This window comes from Pseudophryne corroboree, chromosome 10 (genome assembly GCF_028390025.1).
Source record: "Pseudophryne corroboree isolate aPseCor3 chromosome 10, aPseCor3.hap2, whole genome shotgun sequence".
Classification (NCBI taxonomy): domain Eukaryota; kingdom Metazoa; phylum Chordata; class Amphibia; order Anura; family Myobatrachidae; genus Pseudophryne; species Pseudophryne corroboree.
In genome coordinates, this window is record NC_086453.1 from 6,445,820 (window position 1) to 6,466,754 (window position 20,935).

The 20,935-nt window shown below is 50.0% G+C and overlaps 1 protein-coding gene and 1 pseudogene across 2 annotated transcripts in view; one reads left to right on the forward strand and one right to left on the reverse strand.

Moving 5' to 3' along the window:
* Positions 1 to 15,480: 15,480 nt before the first annotated feature.
* LOC134967040 (5S ribosomal RNA) lies at positions 15,481 to 15,599 on the forward strand (annotated as a pseudogene).
* A 3,560-nt stretch (positions 15,600 to 19,159) lies between these two features.
* USP48 (ubiquitin specific peptidase 48) overlaps positions 19,160 to 20,935 on the reverse strand; it is a 55,493-nt gene continuing 53,717 nt past the window's right edge. For both annotated transcript variants that reach the window (XM_063942050.1, XM_063942049.1), the window contains exons 26-27: positions 19,676 to 19,702; positions 19,160 to 19,542 (exon numbers count right to left, since the gene is read on the reverse strand). In XM_063942050.1, the coding sequence (XP_063798120.1) occupies positions 19,520 to 19,542; positions 19,676 to 19,702 (50 nt within the window). In that variant the 3' untranslated portion in view covers positions 19,160 to 19,519. The remainder of the gene's footprint in view (positions 19,543 to 19,675; positions 19,703 to 20,935) is intronic.

A 20,935-nucleotide genomic window follows, 5' to 3' on the forward strand; every position in this document is an offset into this window, starting at 1 on the left:
TGTTAATCTGATACCAAACGTCTGTGTCAGAGGAAGGAGGATATTGTTTTATTGCACTTATATCCTTGTAAAATGTGATTTATTGGTATTTTGTAAAATAACCTGATTGGTTGGAGAAGACAGAGAGGGCTTACCCCCCTGTGATACTGTGTGGAAAACTGACATAAAAAGGAGACCTGCGTGCCTCCAGAGTTGTAGTTGTAACATCTTCTTCTGCTGAAAACATCTAATTGTATGCTGTTGCCCCTAGCAATAGGGAGGAGCCTTTTTAAAGGTTATTTGAGCAATAAACATCTTTGCCTCAAGAAGACTGCTTCATCTTGTGACCTACAGGGTTAGGCCAAACCTAGCCCCGTCCTCCGGCTGTCCAGGGAAGCACCTGACGTCTCCAAGCTCCGCCTTCCGCCAGCTACCGGTAGAGGCCTAGCAAGTGGCTAGTGGGGATACGTCGACACCACACAGGTGTGTTAAAACAGTGCGTCGGCACATACAGAGCAGAACCGTGGTTCCAAACGCCACGGCAGGTTAGGAGTTTGGTGGTGGCAGCAAGAACCCGCCCACAACGCAGTGGGTGGAGTCAGTAACAGGCGGTTACTGACGGTAAGCGGGAATCCCCTATGTGGTCAGGCCTCGTGCGGCTTGACCTTCCATTCTGTACGCAGTCAACGGGACGCGGAAGCGACGAGTGCTCCCGTACGGCACCGTCCTGTCACAGAAATTGGTGGCATAGTGGTGGGATAATCCCAGGCGGCTTTTCATCACCTGATTGGAGAAGCCGAGTTACTCAGGAGAGGAGTAACTGCAGCGCAGGAGAACGCACAAGATGGCGGAATTCAGCGGAATGTCCAAGGAGGATCTGGAGATCGTATGCCAGGGGAAGGGTGTGGATATCCCTTCCAACGCGTCCAGAAGCGTCATGAAGGCGGCGCTCAGGAGCTGGGAGGAGTCTCATCGGGCGGAGGCGGAAAGCACTGACGGCGTCAGCATCGCAGAGGACGGCCCAACAGTGGACCTTCGTGAGGAACCGGTGAGAACCACAAGCCCCGCCCTCTCTCACAGCAGCAATGTTTCCCAGCAATCCCTAGCAGGGCCAGGATCCCAACGTCCCAGGGGGGGCGGCCCGGATACCCTAGCAGATCGGCTAGCGGAATTGGGGGAAAGGGCAACAGAGCAAGAGCGCTTGATCATCATCCAGATGTGGCGTGATGAGCGGGCACCACAGGCCGTGGTACCCCGGGAGCTGTTGTCAGCTGTTGTACACAGATCAGGACGAATTCAGTTTGCCAAGTTTGCAGACAGTGATGGGGACATTGATGGACATTTGCAAGTCTTTGAAAGGACTTGTAAACTACACGATCTACCCAAGTCAGAGTGGGTGAGACACCTTGTGCCCACTCTGCATGGAGAGGCCTTGGAGGCCTATCGAGGAGTGGCGACGGAGGACTGTGGGAACTACGACGAAGTCGCGAAGGCCCTCCTCCAGCGATTCTTCATCACTCCAGAGTCTTGCAGGAAGAAGTTCAGAGACTTGCCCAAGAATCCTAGCAGCACCCATGAGCATTTCGCCACCCAGCTGCGGCAGTACGTGGTGAAGTGGGTGAAGGATTCGGAAGCCACTACATGGGACGCACTGATCGACCTGATCTGCAGGGAGCAGTTCTACCGCAGGTGCGCCCCAGAAGTGAAGGAGTGGGTGCTAGATCGGGAGCCACCCAGCTTAAAAATGGCTGCCCAATTAGCCGACAAGTATGTGGCAATTCGGCCACGGGGGCAGAAGCGCCCAGCCAGCAGCCAGCTCCAACAGACTGTACCACCAAGGGGACCCCCCTCTTCAGCTCATCACCCCCAAAGACAAGCATCTTCAAACCCGGGTGCTCTTGGCCAGCAACCGCACCGCAGCGTCCCTGCAACTGATCAGAGATCATCGGTGCCACGACTGGAGAAGAAGTGCTACGGCTGTGGGAAAATCGGACATCTGAGGATGAACTGTCCTGCATCCCAAGCACCCCATACTCGTGCCCCAAATCCGAGTGCTGGAGTCCGGATCGCTTGTTTGACGAGAGGAGATGAGCCTACAGAGACTGTTCCCCCTCCAGTCAGTCCGATGGAGTGTGGCGAGAGACAGGTGCACTCTGCGGAGAGAGTCACCTGCATGGCCAAAAAGCCCCTACACAACATGTGGAGGCACCTGCAGCCAGTCCACGTGGGACCCCTGCAGGGAGAAGGCCTAAGAGACTCTGGGGCCTCAATCACTGTGGTGAGCCCCCACCTCATAGATCCTGCTGCAGTATTGCAGGGTCGCACTGCCACGGTCACCCTTGCAGAAGGAACAGATAAAGTGGTTCCCATGGCAAGAGTCTACCTGGACTGGGGAGCTGGACCAGAGTTGCGAGAAGTTGCCGTCATGGATGGTCTCCCAACTGATGTGGTCCTAGGAAATGATCTGGGTGGTGGGATCGTCACTACGTTTTTTGGCGCCATTCCCCGGAGTCAAGTTCCAAACCCACCGTTGACATCAGCTACTCCAGCACAGCCCAGCCCAGAGGAAAAGACTACAGCTGCTAGACAACTGCCAGCACAGCCAACCACAGCATCAACCAGCCCAGAGGAAAAGATTACAGCGGCTAGATCAGCACATCGACCCCGCATGCCTTTTGCCTCTGGTATGCCCACGTCCCCTAGCAACGCAGAGGATGTCGGTTCCAGCTCGTTTGATCCTGTGGGGGTGCCCAATGATGCTCCTGACCCAAGTGGTTTGCCAACTCCGGCAGTGAGTATGAGAAACCACACTGACTTTTCCATGACTGACCCCTACCAGACTGACCCTAGTAGTCCCCACCTAGATTCCCCTGTAGAGTGTCCCAATTTAGGAGAGATTGAGGGCCACAGGCAGGAGTTTACGGAGGCTCAACTCTCTGACCCATCCCCGAAAGGCATGAGGCGCCACTCTGGCAGCGGCCTTGACGGGGTTGGGGCGGGAAGTTTGACCTGGCGGGAAGGGTTAAGGTACAGGGTAGACAGGAAAGTGGGAGGGGATAGACCAGATAGGGAATGTGTCCAACTGGTCCCCTCAGGGAACGTTCCTGTGCAACCGGTGTCGGTTGCCAGCGAAACCCCTTTGGGCAGTAATCTGGAGACAGACCGTACCCTGAAGTGCCTGACACAGAACTTACCCTGGTCTGGAATGTCGGATGACGGCCAGACCAACTGTAAGGCTGGTGCCATGCGTTGGCAGCCGGGGCACTCCAGCGGTTGTGCCTCTGCCCATAGGAGAACCGTTGCAGCAAGTTGCTGTGGACATAGCAGGTCCCTTGCCTGTGCACAGTAGATCGGGGAAGACACGCAGCCTCCCTGTAGTGGATGCCACACAGGATCCAGAGGCTGGTGGTCTGGCCACCATCACTGTGGCACAGGTAGCGGACGAGGAGGGAAGAGTAGGCCTAGGTGACAGGGTAGGTTTCCCGAGTCATAGGTCGACAGAAGAGGATTGGAGGGCAGGTCTGACAGTTAGGGCAGACAGTTGCCAGATAGGTATGACGGAGGTGCAGTGCCTGGGGCACCATGTGGGAGGAGACAGGGGTAGGCCCAACCCAGAGGGGGTGGAGGCAACCAGAGGCTGTCCCCAACCCACATCACCCAGACAGGTACTGACCTTAGAACCTGTAAGGCCCTACGGACATGTTGTCATTGACTTTAGTCCTGTAGTGAACCCCTTGACAGAGATGGCTAGGAAGGGCATTCCCAAGTCAGTGGACTTTGCACCCGCTTGCGAGTTGGCATTCCAGTCATTGAAGAAGACTCGGGTACCCGCTCCAGTGCTGATGGCGCACATTCTTGACCAGGACTGTGTGTTACGAACTATTGCGCCACTGCACGGACTGGGAGCAGAACCGAGACGGAAAGAGCCATATGGGCAGGAGCACCCTGTGGCCTGTTTGAGCAGGAAACTGCTATGGTGGGAGGTGGGGTATGCCACAATTGGGACACCTTGGGTGGCACTTGTTTGTAACCAGCCCCCCGCCGTGGTGACTTACCACCCACCTGTTAGGTGGCTGCAACCTACCATGGGGAAATTTGACAGACTTTTGTGGTGGAGCCTTGAACTTGGACTTCAGGTGGCCTATTTGAACATTGTGCACCCACGAAGAGAGGCCCACTACACTATGGATGAACTGTCTAGGCCAGAGCCTACACCCCCCAGGTAGCGTCCCCTTTACCCCAACGGACTGCGGGACCAGGACCCAAATCGTTGGGACATGGGTCCCTGGTTGACCCGCTTGAATGGGGGGGGGGGGAGTGTGGCCGGAGAGACCAACCAGCCACACGTGTAATGGCGGCTGCAGCACTGAAGGTGTTAACCCTCGTGCCCGGCGCCATATTAAGGGACAATGGGCGCTGGGCGTCACTGTTAAACGTACTTACGGCGCTGGGCACGGACTGTTTAAAAGTTTGTTTAATGATGTGTTTTAACATGTCATATGTAGTGCTCTATGCACAATTGCAGGAATGCATGTTTAACTGTATTTTATATTCAAGATGTGGTCATCTGTATATTTAAAGAGGAAAATGCACTTACTATTATAGATGTCTGAATAATCATGTCTTATCCTCTGGGAATGGAACAGGGCCCTTAGCATGCCACTTCCTATCAGAGAGGTGTGAAGGACAATACCTTTTGATGTGTAATTTCCTTAGAGAGAGATGCTAATCACTGGGTCTATGGGCTTGGAACTTGTTTCATGTACCTGATTTAATTGACATACGAACGACAGATACAGGAAGGAAGACTGTTTGTTTGTATTGTAGCCTTCCTGTTGTAATCTCAGACACTGGGTTTGTCTGGAGATGTGAATGAGACAGAAACATTGTGTTTTGAAGCTATGTGATAAATTTATCAATAGTGAATGTTAATCTGATACCAAACGTCTGTGTCAGAGGAAGGAGGATATTGTTTTATTGCACTTATATCCTTGTAAAATGTGATTTATTGGTATTTTGTAAAATAACCTGATTGGTTGGAGAAGACAGGGAGGGCTTACCCCCCTGTGATACTGTGTGGAAAACTGACATAAAAAGGAGACCTGCGTGCCTCCAGAGTTGTAGTTGTAACATCTTCTTCTGCTGAAAACATCTAATTGTATGCTGTTGCCCCTAGCAATAGGGAGGAGCCTTTTTAAAGGTTATTTGAGCAATAAACATCTTTGCCTCAAGAAGACTGCTTCATCTTGTGACCTACAGGGTTAGGCCAAACCTAGCCCCGTCCTCCGGCTGTCCAGGGAAGCACCTGACGTCTCCAAGCTCCGCCTTCCGCCAGCTACCGGTAGAGGCCTAGCAAGTGGCTAGTGGGGATTCGTCGACACCACACAGGTGTGGTAAAGCAGTGCGTCGGCACATACAGAGCAGAACCGTGGTTCCAAACGCCACGGCAGGTTAGGAGTTTGGTGGTGGCAGCAAGAACCCGCCCACAACGCAGTGGGTGGAGTCAGTAACAGGCGGTTACTGACGGTAAGCGGGAATCCCCTATGTGGTCAGGCCTCGTGCGGCTTGACCTTCCATTCTGTGCGCAGTCAACGGGACGCGGAAGCGGCGAGTGCTCCCGTACGGCACCGTCCTGTCACAGCATCAAAGCCTTATCTACCGTGGGTGATGATTCCCACCGTAACCTGGCCTGTGAGAAAGGATACGCCATAACAATTCTTTTAGGAATCTGCAGTCTCTTGTCTAGAGTTTCCCAAGCTTTTTCAAATGGAGCATTCAGCTCATGGGATGGGGGAAATGTTACCTCCGGTTTCTTCTCCTTAAACATACAGACCCGTGTGTCAGGGACAGAAGGGTCCTCTGTGATATGTAATACATCTTTTATTGCAATAATCATGTACTGAATACTCTTGGCCACCCTTGGGTGTAACCGAGCGTCATCATAGTCGACACTGGAGTCGGAATCCGTGTCTGTATCAGTGTCTGCTATCTGGGTAAAGAGTCGTTTCTAGGACCCTGATGGGTTCTGTGACACAGCAATATCCATGGATTGTCTCCATGCTTGGTTCTGGGACTCAGTTTTGTCCAACCTTTTATGTAATAAAGCCACACTTGCATTCAAAACATTCCACATGTCTACCCAATCAGCAGTCGGCGGTGCCGACGGAGTCACTATTACATTCTGCTCCACATACTCTCTGGAAGAACCTTCCGCCTCAGACATGTCGACACACACGTACTGACACCCACTGGGATATAGGGGACAGACCCACAATAAGGTCCTTTAGAGAGACAGAGAGGGAGTTTGCCAGCTCACACCCAGCGCCACTGCGGTCTGAAATATTAATGTCCCAGACCTGTAAGCGCTTTCTGTATCACACTAGCACCAAATTAATGTGCCCCCCCCCTCCCCGTTTTGCACCCTGATACTTGTATACAGCGGTGGAGGGAGTCCGGGAGCAGCGTCTCTGCAGCAAGCTGTGGAGAAAATGGCACTGGTTAGAGCTGAGGGACTAAGCTCCGCCCCCTCGATGGCGCGCTTCGGTCCCACTAATATTTATACTGGCGGGGGTCTGTATATACTGCCCATGCAGTATCTATGCGTGCCAGTGAACTTTTATGAGGTAATTATTGCTGCCCAGGGCGCCCTTGCTGTGCCTCGTGTGTGTGTGTGTGGGAGCAATGGCGCGCTGCGCGGTACCTCATGAAGATCTGAAGTCTTCTGCCGCCTTTGAAGTCTTCTTGCTTCTTATACTCACCCGGCTTCTATCTTCCGGCTCTGTGAGGAGGAGGACGGCGGCGCGGCTCTGGGACGAACAGCGAGGACGACACCTGTGTTCCGACCCTCTGGAGCTAATGGTGTCCAGTAGCCTAAGAAGCAGAGCCTATCATTTAAGTAGGTCTGCTTCTCTCCCCTCAGTCCCACGAAGCAGGGAGCCTGTTGCCAGCAGTGCTCCCTGAAAATAAAAAACCTAACAAAATAATTTTTCCAGAGAAACTCAGTAGAGCTCCCCTAGTGTGCGACCAGTCTCATCTGGGCACAGAATCTAACTGGAGGTCTGGAGGAGGGGCATAGAGGGAGGAGCCAGTTCACACCCCTTTAAAAGGTCTTAAAGTGCTCATGTCTCCTGAGAAGCCCGTCTATACCCCATGGTCCTTACGGAGTCCCCAGCATCCTCTAGGACGTAAGAGAAAGGAAGATTTACCACACCTTACTTGGAATCAGCATCCGCTCCATTGTTGCAGTCATAGAGCTCTGCGAGCTGAGACCGCCATAGCCTTGGAACGGGCATTAAGAAGGCCTATCTGCTTGAGCACCTCACTCATGAAGTTAGCAGCATTTTGGATATGTTGCAGTAGCGTCAGGATGGGTGTAGTATGGCTGACCGGTGGTCAGGTCAGCATACAGACGCCGGCAGGGAGGGGCGAGTGCACCTCCGGTCACATGAATACCACCCCGTCAGGATATCCTCCTGAGACACAGCGTGAAACCCTTCAATTACATTACCAGACTACTTAGCCGTGGCCCTAGTGATTCATCCGTAGGTAATGGGGGGCCTCTGTGCGACGCGCACAGCTGTGTAAATGGATTTGAGTGTAATCTTAATTTTACGGCCAGCCGAGTTTTTCAGGGCGACAGGTAATACAATGTAACATGACAGCCTGGACACCGAGGTGCCCACAATCGGAGGGTTATCCCACACCTTCCTATCCTCAGGGGAAACGGGAAGTAATGCAATAACCGCTTTGGGGTTTGAATATTTTTTTTTTTTTAAAGTGTGTTCAGTTCCCTGGAGACGGGAGAAGTGGCCATAGATTGTGTTTTTACATTAAAAACTCCTCCTCCTCAAGTTCACTCTCCTCATAGTAGGGCTTCTACACCAGGAGACCAGCAGTGTCTGCGTTCACTTGACCCTCTCCCATATCTGGCATGTCATTTTCAGAGTCAGAATGGAGTACATGTGCGTTTATGTCAGACCAGCAGGGGGAGCTGAAGAGCCGGTCTGTGGTCAGCATCATTTCCACATATTTCAATCTGTCTTACTTGTCTGGTAGTAGCCAAATTAATATTGGTTATAAGTTCCCTAAAAGAGACCAACCATTGTGCCTCCTGCGTACTACTTCCTATGGGAGGGAAGGGAGCACGGAATACACAGCAACGATCAGATGAGTGAAGGGGAAAACTTTGTGTTGCATGAGGGACAAGCGGCCATTTTGTCAGACATTCTGATACAGCAGAACCCACACAGTACAGGTGAAATAATACAAACCCCCGACATCTGAATGGAGGGGAATAAAGAGGGAAAGACCCAGTGGCGGATCTAGACTTAACTTTTAGGGGGGGCAGTTTAAGAATCATGACTCCTCCCCCTAATCATAGCTCCTCCCACTTAGTCGCGAAGGCCCTCCTCCAGAGATTCTTCATCACCCCAGAGTCTTACAGGAAAAAGTTCAGAGACTTGCCCAAGAATCCTAGCTGCACCCATGAGCAGTTCGCCACCCAGCTGCAGCAGTACGTGGTGAAGTGGGTGAAGGATTCTGAAGCCACTACATGGGACGCACTGATTGACCTGATCTGCAGGGAGCAGTTCTACCGCAGGTGCGCCCCAGAAGTGAAGGAGTGGGTGCTAGACCAGGAGCCACCCAGGATAAAGATGGCTGCCCAGTTAGCAGACAAGTATGTGGCAATTCGGCCACAGGGGCAGAAGCGCCCAGCCAGCAGCCAGCTCCAAAAGACTGTACCACCAAGGGGACCCCCCTCTTCAGCTCATCACCCCCAAAGACAAGCATCCTCCAATCCGGGTGCTCTTGGCCAGCAACCGCACCGCAGTGTCCCTGCAAGTGATAAGAGATAATCGGTGCCACGACTGGAGAAGAAGTGCTAAGGCTGTGGGAAAATTGGACATCTGAGGATGAACTGTCCTGCATCCCAAGCACCCCAGACTTGTGCCCCAAATCCGAGAGCTGGAGCCCGGATCGCTTGTTTGACGAGAGATGAACCTACAGAGACTGTTCCCCCTCAAGTCAGTCCGATGGAGTGTGGCGGGAAACAGGTGCACTCTGCGGAGAGAGTCACCTGCATGGCCAAACAGCCCCTACACAATATGTGGAGGCACCTGCAGCCGGTCCACGTGGGACCCCTGCAGGGGGAAGGCCTAAGAGACTCTGGGGCCTCAATCACTGTGGTGAGCCCCCACCTTATAGATTCTGCTGCAGTATTGCAGGGTCGCACTGCCAAGGTCACCCTGGCAGATGGAACAGAGAAAGAGGTTCCCATGGCAAGATTCTACATGGACTGGGGAGCTGGACCAGAGTTGCGAGAAGTTGCCGTCATGGATGGTCTCCCAACTGATGTGGTCCTAGGAAATGATCTGGGTGGTGGGATCGTCACCACGTTTGCTGGCGCCATTTCCCGGAGTCAAGTTCCACAACCACTGTTGACATCAGCTACTCCAGCACAGCCCAGCCCAGCGGAAAAGACTACAGCTGCTAGACAACTGCCAGCACAGCCAACCACAGCATCAACCAGCCCAGAGGAAAAGATTACAGCGGCTAGATCGGCACATCGACCCCGCATGCCTTTTGCCTCTGGTATGCCTACGTCCCCTAGCAACGCAGAGGATGTCGGTTCCAGCTCGTTTGATCCTGTGGAGGTGCCCAGTGATGCTCCTGACCCAAGTGGGTTGCCAACTGTAGCGGTGAGTATGAGAAACCACACTGACCTTTCAGTGACTGACCCCTACCAGACTGACCCTAGTAGTCCCCACCTAGATCCCCCTGTAGAGTGTCCCAATTTAGGAGAGATTGAGGGCCACAGGCAGGAGTTTAGGGAGGCTCAACTCTCTGACCCATCCCTGAAAGGCATGAGACGCCACTCTGGCAGCGGCCTTGACAGGGTTGGGGCAGGAAGTTTGACCTGGCGGGAAGGGTTAAGGTACAGGGCAGACAGGAAAGTGGGAGGGGATAGACCAGATAGGGAACGTGTCCAACTGGTCCCTCCCAGAGAACTTTCCTGCGCATCCGGTGTCGGTTGCCAGTGAAACCCCTTTGGACAGCCAGAGATAGACCGTACCCTGAAGTGCCTGACACAGAGCTTACCCTGGTCTGGAATGTCAGATGATGCCCAGACCAACTGTAAGGCTGGTGCCACGCGTTGGCAGCTGGGGCACTCCAGCGGTTGTGTTGTCTCTGAGCCTCTGCCCATAGGAGAACCTTTACAGCAAGTTGCTGTGGACATAGCAGGTCCCCTGCCTGTGCGCAGTAGATCGGGGAAGACACGCAGCCTCCCTGTAGTGGATACCACACAGGATCCAGAGGCTGGTGGTCTGGCCGCCATTACTGTGGCACAGGTAGCGGACAAGGAGGAAGAAGTAGGCCTAGGTGACAGGGTAGGTTTCCCGAGTCATAGGTCGACAGAGGAGGATTGGAGGGCAGGTCTGACAGTTAGGGCAGACAGTTGCCAGATAGAAATGATGGAGGTGCAGTGCATGGGGCACCATGTGGGAGGAGACAGGGGTAGGCCCAAACCAGAGGGGGTGGAGGCAACCAGAGGCTGTCCCCGACCCACATCACCCAGACCAGTACTGACCTTAGAACCTGTAAGGCCCTACAGACACGTTGTCATTGACTTTAGTCCTGTAGTGAACCCCCTTACAGAGATGACTAGGAAGGGCATCCCCAAGACAGTGGACTTTGCACCCGCTTGAGAGTTGGCATTCCAGTCATTGAAGGAGGCTCTGGTACCCGCTCCAGTGCTGATGGCGCACATTCTTGACCAGGACTGTGTGTTACGAACTACTGCGCCACTGCACGGACTGGGAGCAGTACCGAGCCAGGAGGAGCCATATGGGCAGGAGCACCCTGTGGCCTGTTTTAGCAGAATACTGCTATGGGGGGAGGAGGGGTATGCCACAATTGGGACACCTTGGGTGGCACTTGTGTGTAACTGGCCCCCCACCGTAGTGACTTACCACCCACCTGTTAGGTGGCTGCAACTTACATTGGAAAAATTGGGCAGACTTTTGTGGTGGAGCCTTGGAATTCAGGTGGACACTTGCGTGTACATTGGGCCAGTTTTTACTGTTCGTGTAACTGGCCCCCCACAGTGGTGACTTTCCACCCACCTGTTAGGTGGCTGCAACCTACCTTGGGGGAATTGGACAGACTTTTGTGGTGGAGCCTTGAACTTGGACTTCAGGTGGACTATTTGAACATTGTGCACCCACGAAGAGAGGCCCACTGCACTATGGATGAACTGTCTAGGCCGGCGCCCACCCCCCCCAGGTAGCGTCCCCTTCAACCCAACAGACTGCGGGACCAGGAGTCAAATCGTTGGGACATGGCTCCCTGGTTTCCCGCTTGAATTTGGGGGGGAGGAATGTGACCGGAGAGACTAACCAGCCACACGTGTAATGGCGGCCGCGGCACTGAAGAGGTTAATCCTCAGCTGCCAGGCACCATTTGGACAAAAGGCACTTGGCGTCACTGTTAAACGTACTTACGGCGCTGGGTGCGGACTGTTTAAAAGTATGTTTAAGGATGTGTTTTAACACGTCATATGTAGTGCTCTGTGCACAATTGTAGGATTGCATGTTTAACTGTATTTATATTCAAGATATGGTCACCTGTATTTTAAAGGGGAAAATGCACTTACTATATCAGTCTCTCTGGAAATAGGGAGTGGCATGCTAATGGCCCTGTCCTAGCAGAGAGGTGTGAATGACAATACCTTTTGATGTGTAAGTTCCTTAGAGAAAGATGCTAATCAAGGGGGATCTCCTTATCCCATATATAAAGTCTATGGGCTTGGAACCTGTTTCATCCTGTAGCTGATTTAATTGATATACGAACCCTGAATGGCAGATGCAGGTAGGAAGACTGTTTGTGTTGCAGCCTTTCCTGTTGTAATCCCAAACACTGGGTTTGCCTGGAGATGTGAATGAGACAGAAACATTTGTATATTGAAGCTATGTGATAAATTTATCAATGGCGAAGTGTAAACTCCCAGGTGGTAGGAATTGGGAGTTTAAATTATACAAAACTTTGTGTGTGCCAGGAAAGAGGAAATTGTTTTATTTATTTATTTGTATTTTGTAAGATTTCCTGATGGATGGAAATTACTCAGGGGGGACATGACCCCCTGTGGTACTGTGTGGAAAATTGACATAAAAAGGAGGCCTGCGTGCCTCCAGGGTGTATTTGTACCATCTTCATTCTACTGGAACATCTTGCTGTATTGCTGTTGCCCCTAGCAATAGGGAAGAGTCTTTTTTAAGACTATTATTGAGCAAATAAACATCATTTGCCTCAAGAAGATTGCTTCATCTTGTGACCTACAGGGTTATGCCAAACATAGCCCCGTCCTCCGGCTGTCCAGGGAAGCACCTAACGTCTCCAAGTACTGCCTTCCGCCAGCGGTCTAGTCAGGTGACTAGTGGGGATTCGTCACCACCACACAGGTGTGGTAACGCAGTGTGTCGGCACATACAGAGCAGAACCGTGGTTCCAAACGCCACGGCAGGTTAGGAGTTTGGTGGTGGCAGCATAAACCCACCCACAGCGCAGTGGGTGGAGTCAGTAACAGGCGGTTACTGACGGTAAGTGGGAATTCCCTATGTGGTCAGGTCCCGTGTGACCTGAACATCCAATCTATGTACTGGGGACGGGACGCGAAAGCGGTGAGTGCTTTCGTACGGAACCGTCCTGTCAAACGCATGTCATCCAATTGGATTCCAAAATACTGTTTAATTCTTTACCAAAAAGAATATCTTCAGTGAAAGGCAAAGACTCCAGAACCTGCTTAGATTCTGAGTCAGCTTTCCATATATGCAGCTAAACTGCTCTGTGAGCGGCTACTGCTGAGGCTGATGCCTGAGAGGCAATTGTACCCATATCCAAGTCTACGGCTTCCCAAAAAATAGCCGCCTGTTTAACATGTGCAATATGGGATTTTTGCCCTCTGCCATTGAGAGATCATCCTCCAATGCATCAGCCCAGGCTGCCAATGTTTTTGCTATCCAGGCTGAAGCCATGGCTGGCCTTATGATTGCCCCAGACAAGGAGAAAATGGTTTTAAGTAAACCATTTATTTGGAATCATAAGCGGACTCCAAGAAAGTGAAGTTTCCTTCCATATACAAATCTAAGCCTAGATTTCCAGTTTTTCTGTACTTTTGTATTCAAGGAAAAGCAAAGTGTTATGGCATACATTCTCAATCTGACAAGTCTGGTAAGACTACAAAGCATTGGGCTACCAGAGGACCGGCTTCCAAATCAGAAGATAAGCCATGAGCATGATGGTGCAGGCCTCCACCTGGGGGACCCCAGGGTGGCAGGCCGACTTCTTCAGTTTGCACAGATCTGGCAGCAGTCTACAACAGATGCCTGGTTGCAAGAAGCGGTGCCTCACGGTTATGCGTTGGCTTTCAAGAAACACCCTCCTCAAATGTTTTTTTTTACCAGCCCGTCTTCAGTGGAAACGAATGCCAGGGCTTTGCAAGAGGCAGTTCAGAAGTTGCTTCAGTCACGAGTGATAATTCCAGTTCCTCCTGCACGAGGACAAGGTTTTATTCCAAAGAACAATGGTGGTCATTCAGAGTTGTTCGCTCGCTAGCTGCTTTTAGCAGCATTGCACACGCTATGCCGCCGCCCTCTGGGAGTATCTTAGCTTAGCAGAATTGCGAACGAAAGATTAGAATTGCTAATAAATAATTCCTTGCAGTTTCTGAGTAGCTCCAGACCTACTCCTAGATTGCGATCACCTCAGTCCGTTTAGTTCCTGCTTTGACGTCACAAACACGCCCTGCGTTCGGCCAGCCACTTCCCGTTTCCCCAGGCACGCCTGCGTTTTTTAGCACACTCCCGGAAAACCCTTAGTTACCACCCAAAAACGCCCTTCCTGTCAATCATTTACCGATCAGCAGTGCGACTGAAAAGCGCCGCACGAACAGCAAAACTGCTAAGTTTCTAGTTAAACAACTTAGCGCATGCGCGCTGCGTACCATGCGCATTTAGCAACAAATCGCAGCATAGCGAAAATCGTCAACGAGCGAACTTGGAATGACCACCAATATACAGGAGAGGAGAAGACTCTTTTGTGGGTGCACTCTTAAGACAGTATGAGAAGGCCCCATACGTGATATCACACATAAAATGAGAGATAGAGAAGGTTTAAGTAAAGTTATGTTTTGCTTTTAACATTTACTTAACCTTCCTCCCTCTCTCTCTTATTTTGTGTGTGATCTCACGTATGGGGCTCCCCTGCCAAGCTCAGCTTGATTTGGGCAGAATTCATTGCCTATTCTAAAGAAGCTCAACAATCCCAGCTGCCAATTAGGAACACACCCCTCCATTGATTGGTCATGAGCCGGCACAGACTAGGTTAAAGCCTGCATGGACCCATAGCACCACAGGAAGTGATCAAGCCCGGTGGACGGGTGAAACGCGTCTTCCGACTTCAGTGTGACTTCTGGCTGCCCGGTGCCACGGTCGTCTCTCTGCACCTGCCTGCGCCCTGTGTATATGCCCATCAGCCCCTCCACTCGCCTCACAGACCGAGTCAGGCTACAGCCTGTCAAATGAACATTCTCTGACCTCAGTGTGACTTCTGGCTATTCGGAGCCACGGCCATCTTTCCGCACCTATCTGCGCCCTGTGGTCAGCTGCGTGTCAGCTCAGCAGCACCTCCACTCGACTCACAGACCGATTCCAGCTACAGCCTGTCAGACGGACATCCCGCCTGACTTCCACACACGGATCACGGGTAATATCAATTTCCCAGTGAAACCTGTCAGTATATTTCCAGCACTAGCATTATTAGGATATTGATAGTGGAATCTTATTACTGCTGCATATGCTGACACTATTCACTTACTTGTATATACAGTGTGGTTATAACCGTTTGGTTAGGTGGTTTATTAATCAATTACTTTGGTGTTTAATTGCTTAATTCTGATATTTGACAGCTATTCTATCACATTGTCCCTATGCAATAGCAGCTCCAAGGGACACTGCATGAGCTCTAGATATAAGGTTTTTCCCTTCCCACTGCTTAACAATGGATACTTTCTAGACACTTTTTGAATACAGTATACTCTGTTCTATAATGGCATAGCCACCAAGATCAGTTTGACTGTACAGATAACGGATTCAGCCCATCCATTCAGGATTGGCACCGCCATATGGCGTTAATTCCATTTTCTCTTTAAAATTGACAAATTATATATGTCACACATATATATATTCTGGTCTAAAGCTCATAGGAATTGAACTAATCCGTCTAATAGGACCGTTACCATTGTGTACCTATTTTTTCTCAATTCTCCTTTCTTTCTACATCTGTTTTCATGGACTCTCACCATTGATTCAGGGGTTTACCCCGTCTAACATTGGCAGCAGATCCATTCTAGCTCTTCCTGTTGGTATAATACCGTCAATACTTACCTTTTTAAAATTTTGTGAACTCTCAGCAGCGATTACAGAGCTTCAGATCGTTGCTTATTTTCTCTACTATCATACCACACTGGAAACGCCCGAATCCATCCGATCTTGGAAGCTAATCAGTGTTGGACTGGGTCAGTACTCAAGTGGGAGACCGCTGAGGAATACTCCGTTTAGTAGAGGACAAATTGGACCCACATGCTCAGTGCCTAACACCGACAGCAGATTCACCTCTTTTATGCTTCTTCACTCTGTTCTTTTGTTACACTAATAGCTGCATAATTATTACATCGAATCCACAACAGCAATCATTTCTTGGGCCATTTGTTTATTACAATCCTGCACAGGCACATGACAGAGACTCATCCGTGAATTATTATATTTTCATTATTATCTAGGCAAACTCCTAAATATGATTTTGGTTTAATCCAGACAGCCGGAAACTGTTACCTAATATTTGTATTAATTTCATTGTTACTTATTCATCTTACTACTGATTATTTTATGTGATTTCAATAAAATTATTATAAATTTATCTTGAACCTTCTTATACTGTCTTAAGTTAAGAGTGCACCCACAAAAGAGTCTCCTTCTCTCCTGTATATTGTTCTTTGTCTCAATACTGACTCAGGGTGCACTACCAAATGGAATATGGATTAGAAAGCATGGCTTTCTTTATTTCTATCATTGTATTTTGGGAATTTAAAGATCATATTTTAACACTGAATATTTCCTGTGCAGTATCTTCCAAATATAAGGTTTTATTCCAACCTGTTTCTAGTCCAGAAGCCAAATGGGTCGTTCCGGCCCATACTCAGTCTCAAAGTGCAGAACAAGTACATTTGGGTGCCTCGGTTTCATTTGGAGAATTTACGTTCCATTATTTTGGCCATGGAGCCGGGGAGTTTTATGGTATTCCTGGATATCCAATCTCAGGAATTGCTTCAGTGTCATCTACGACAGACAATAGCTTGTTTACAGCGACACGGTTGGCTCATAAATTAGGCAAAGTCGTCCCTAGTTCCATCACAACGGATGACTCACTTGGGAGCTGTGTTGGACTCGAGTCTTCAGAGAGTAATTTTACCTCTGAACAAAATATCCAAAATTCAGGAGGTGCTACACAGTTAAAGGGTATCCATTCACGCGGCAATGCGTGTGGTGGGGTTGATGGTGTCGACATTCGACATGGTGAAGTATGGTCAGTTCCACTCGAGGCCTCTGCAACGTCTGATCCTTTCCAAATGGAATGGTTTTCATCAGACAATAAAAACCCAGACTATGGTCCTTCCTCTGGAAGTGAGGAGGTCATTAGCCTGGTGGCTACAGACATCCCATCTGGACAAAGGGAGATCTTTTTGGATATCAGATTGGGAAAGTCTGACAATAGATGCCAGCCTTCAGGGCTGGGGAGCAGAGGGAGGAAGGAGTTGCTTCCAGGGCCAGTGGACCAAGGAAGAAAGTTGCCCGTCAAATATATTGGAACTTCAGGCCATATATATGGCACTTATTCAGGCAAAGGACATCCTTCAGGTAAATCAGTCCAAATCTGCTCGGACAGTGCAACGGCAGTGCGTACCTCATCCATCAGGGAGGAACTCGCCTCCTTCATTGTGTTTTGACTGCAAGTCACACGTAAAAGTGGGCAGAACATCTTCATCCAGCCTTGTTCTCAGTGTTCATTCCAGGAGTCCTAAACTGGGAAGCGCATTCACAGTCAACACGCCATTCATGCAAATGAATGGGCTTTACACCCCGAGGTCTTCCAAATTCTGGTAGACAAGTGGGAGTTACCGGAGATAGATCTCATGGTGTCCCGTCAGAACAACAACGTTCCTGCATACAGGTCAAGAACAAAGGATCCCAAAGCGATCTTTGTGGATGCCCTGTCAGCGAGATGGGACTTTCGTCTGGCATATGTTTCCACCAATCACCCTGTTACCCAGGGTGATGCAAAAGGCAAAACAAGGAAGGGGCACCGAGATACCAATAGCTCCGGCATGGCCCAGAAGGCATGGGTACAAAGATCTACAGAGAATGTCGATGGATGCTCCACTTCTGCTCCCTCAACGTCCAGATCTACTGATGCAGGGTCCTTGCTATCACAAGCACCTGGATCGACTGTCTTTTACGGCGTGGCTCTTGAGACTTCCATCCTGAAAGCAAGAGGATTCTCACAACAGGTAATTCAAACAATGGTCAGAGCAAGGAAACCTTCCTCAGCTCGCATTTATCACAGAATGTGGCAAGCCTATATTCAGTGGTGCAGTAACCGGAGATTTGATCCTAGGTCTTTCAGAATTTCCAGAGTCCTAGCACTCCTTCAGGCAGGAATGGATAAAGGTTTGAAGGTGGCTTCCTTGAGAGTACAGGTATCAGCATTGACTATGTTCCAAAAGAAAATTGCCAACTTACAGGATGTGCACACTTTCAGGGAATGCTGCACATTCAACCTCCTTTTGTTCCTCCTACAGTGCCTTGATACTTAAGGTTAGTCCTGAAGGCCCTTCAAGTTGCCCCATTTGAACCACGAAAACGAGTGGATCTTAAATGGTTGACAGCTGAAGTTCTCTTTCTACTGGCTATGGCTTCAGCTAGAAGAGTATCAGATTTAGTGGCATTGTTTCGTCGTCCTCCTTCTGATTTTTTTTTTTATCCAGATAGAGCAGTTCTCGAAACTAAATCTGGGTATCTTCCTAAGGTGGTGTCTAGATTCCACCTTAATGAAGAAATTGTAGTCCCGGCTTTCCAGATATCGGGCCTTTCTGCGGGAGATGCATCGCTGCACGTGGTCCGTGCATTAAGGATCTACGTGGATCGTACCAGTGCCGTCAGAAAGATTCTCTCTTCGCTCTCTACGGATGTCACAAGAGGGGATGGCCTGCTGATAAGCAGACACTGGCAAGGTGGCTTTGAATGACGATTTCAGAAGCATATTCTCAGGCTGATCTCCCTGTTCCGGCTAATGTCTCTGCTCACTCTACTCGTAAGGTAGGTCCATCATGGGCAGCACAACAGATATGTAAGGCAGCCACATGGTCTTCCATTAACACATTCAATAGACATTATGCCGTGGATACTTTTGCCTCTCATGATGCTGAATTCGGGCGAATGCTACTCCTGTACAATCAGGAGCGTCCCCTCCATTAAATTGCTTTGGGATATCCCAATGTTATCCTGTGAATAACATGTGGACCATGCAGGAGAAATTGTTATGGTAGACTTACCGTTTAGAACTCTATTTCGCCTAAGTCCACAGTATCCACAGGGATCCCACCCTGACGCATCTGATTTGAGGATCCTTTCACTCACTAACCTCTTCCTTCTTGTACGGAAGGGTGTGCATGTGTGTTCTCACCTGATTAGGGCTCTTTATGATGCTTGAGCTTTGGAAAACAGAATTGCCTGAGCAAGGAGGCGGGAATATAGGGACTGGCCCATTGCATTCTGGGAGGCCGAAAGCTTTGTTTGGTGCCAATCCGCTGTCGCTACCTCATATCCCAATGTTATCCTGTGGATACTGTGGACTTAGGAGAAATAGAGTTATCAACGGTAAGTCTACCATAACGATTATATTTAGTAGAGTTACCCCCACACTGGCTACACACAGGCTATCCTGACACACAATGTGGAGGACAAAATACAACAGGTCCAGCAGTTTTGTGCGGCAATCAGGACACTTCTATACATAAAAAGTTCCTCATCCCTGACGCCCCCCATTAAGAGACACGGGTGACCACCAGTAGAGTTGGATTTGTTTAATGTTTCAAGCCGTCCAGAAATCAAACCCACAACTGTAAATGTATATTACACGAGACAGAAGCCGCTGTGGTGGGATACATTGCACAGAATGGAATTACCCCAGTGTAAACAAGGTATAATTATATATATATAATATATGCGCTGCCCCTTGATACGATCCTCTTTATTTACATATAAAAAGTAGAATGATTCCATCTACATCTGCAGTCCTTCAGTGCAATCTGCTATGTTCATTGTAAGGCATCAGTCGGAGTGGGAGAGGTCACAACCTCCTGGAAGAGACGTCAGTCAGGAATTCTTCTCTAGCCGAGGACAGCGCCATGTGTAGCGTCATCGCAGCATTAATGTCCCAGCAGGCCCGTCCCTGGAAACGAGACAGGTAAAGGACGGTTATTCTCTAGAACGAGGTGATGGCAGCGCAGTATCCTGCCTGGGGACCATCATTACTAGGTAAGCACAAAGCAGCAAAGGTCAGAGACCAAATACTCAGGTCATACCTTTAAATCCTTCCTCTGGCAAACAAACTGCAGAGAGCGAGAGAGAGGGGGTCCATGTTACTACGTATGTACAATACACAATAAATGTGACACAACAAGGCTGGAGACTATAGAAAGGTTATCACTATCAGGTTATTTCTGTTACAGCCACCCACACAAAGCACCGACCTTCTGCAGGGGGAACACCGCCCCCTGCCGCTACCGGGCAGAGGGAACGCCGCCCCTGCCGCTACCGGGAAGGGGGAACGCCGCCCCTGCCGCTACCGGGAAGGGGAATACTGCGTCCCGCTATGCGGCCTCATCTGCCAGAAATCAGGATTTTGGTACTTACCGATAAATCCCTTTCTCCGATTCCACAGGGGCCACTGGAGTGTAGTTACAATGGGGAGATAGTAGGTGGTATTGGTAGCTGGCACTTTAAAAATTCTCACACTGTGGCTAGCTCCTCCCCTACTATCTCCCCTCCAAGCCAGTCTACGTTAAACTGTGCCCGAGGAGAGCTGTAATAAACAAACCGTAAGGTAGAGGAGGTTAACGACGCCCTGTAAACCAGGCGAACACAAACTAAACCTGGAACAGAACCTGACAAAAAACCAGGCTAGCCTGAACCCAACAAGCAGTCATATGGTGATCTGCAATCGTTAATCAAACAAAAATCAGGAGAAACAGCGCTGGGCGGGCGTCCAGTGGCCCCTGTGGAATCGGAGAAAGGGATTTATCGGTAAGTACCAAAATCCTGATTTCTCCTTCATCCACTAGGGGCCACTGGAGTGTAGTTACAATGGGGACGTCCCAGAGCTCCCAAAAAACGGGTGGGAAAGCGCTGAGAGTCCTGTAAAAACTGCTCGGCCAAACAGTGATGCAGAGGCCGTAAAAGTGTCAAACTTGTAGAATTTGACAAAACGAATGTCGGTTTGACCAAGTAGCCGCCCGACAAAATATTCATGGAGACCCCGCGGGCGGCTGCCCACGAAGGTCTTACAATGCGCGTAAAGCGCGCTGAATTGGAAAACGGAGGTTCCCTAGTAACCGCCAAGAAGACTGTCTGATGATCAGATGTATCCAACTGTCCAGCATATGCTGGGGCCCCGGCTATTTAGTACGGGAGCATCGTCCAGAGCAAAGAAGAAAAAACACTTCATCGAATAGCCTGAGACCTCTGTAGAGAGAGTTGACGAGCCCTGACAACATTCAGAGAGGATTGAAAACCACTAGTGTCAGATTTATATGAAAAATGGACCTCCCCTCTGGAAGAAACGA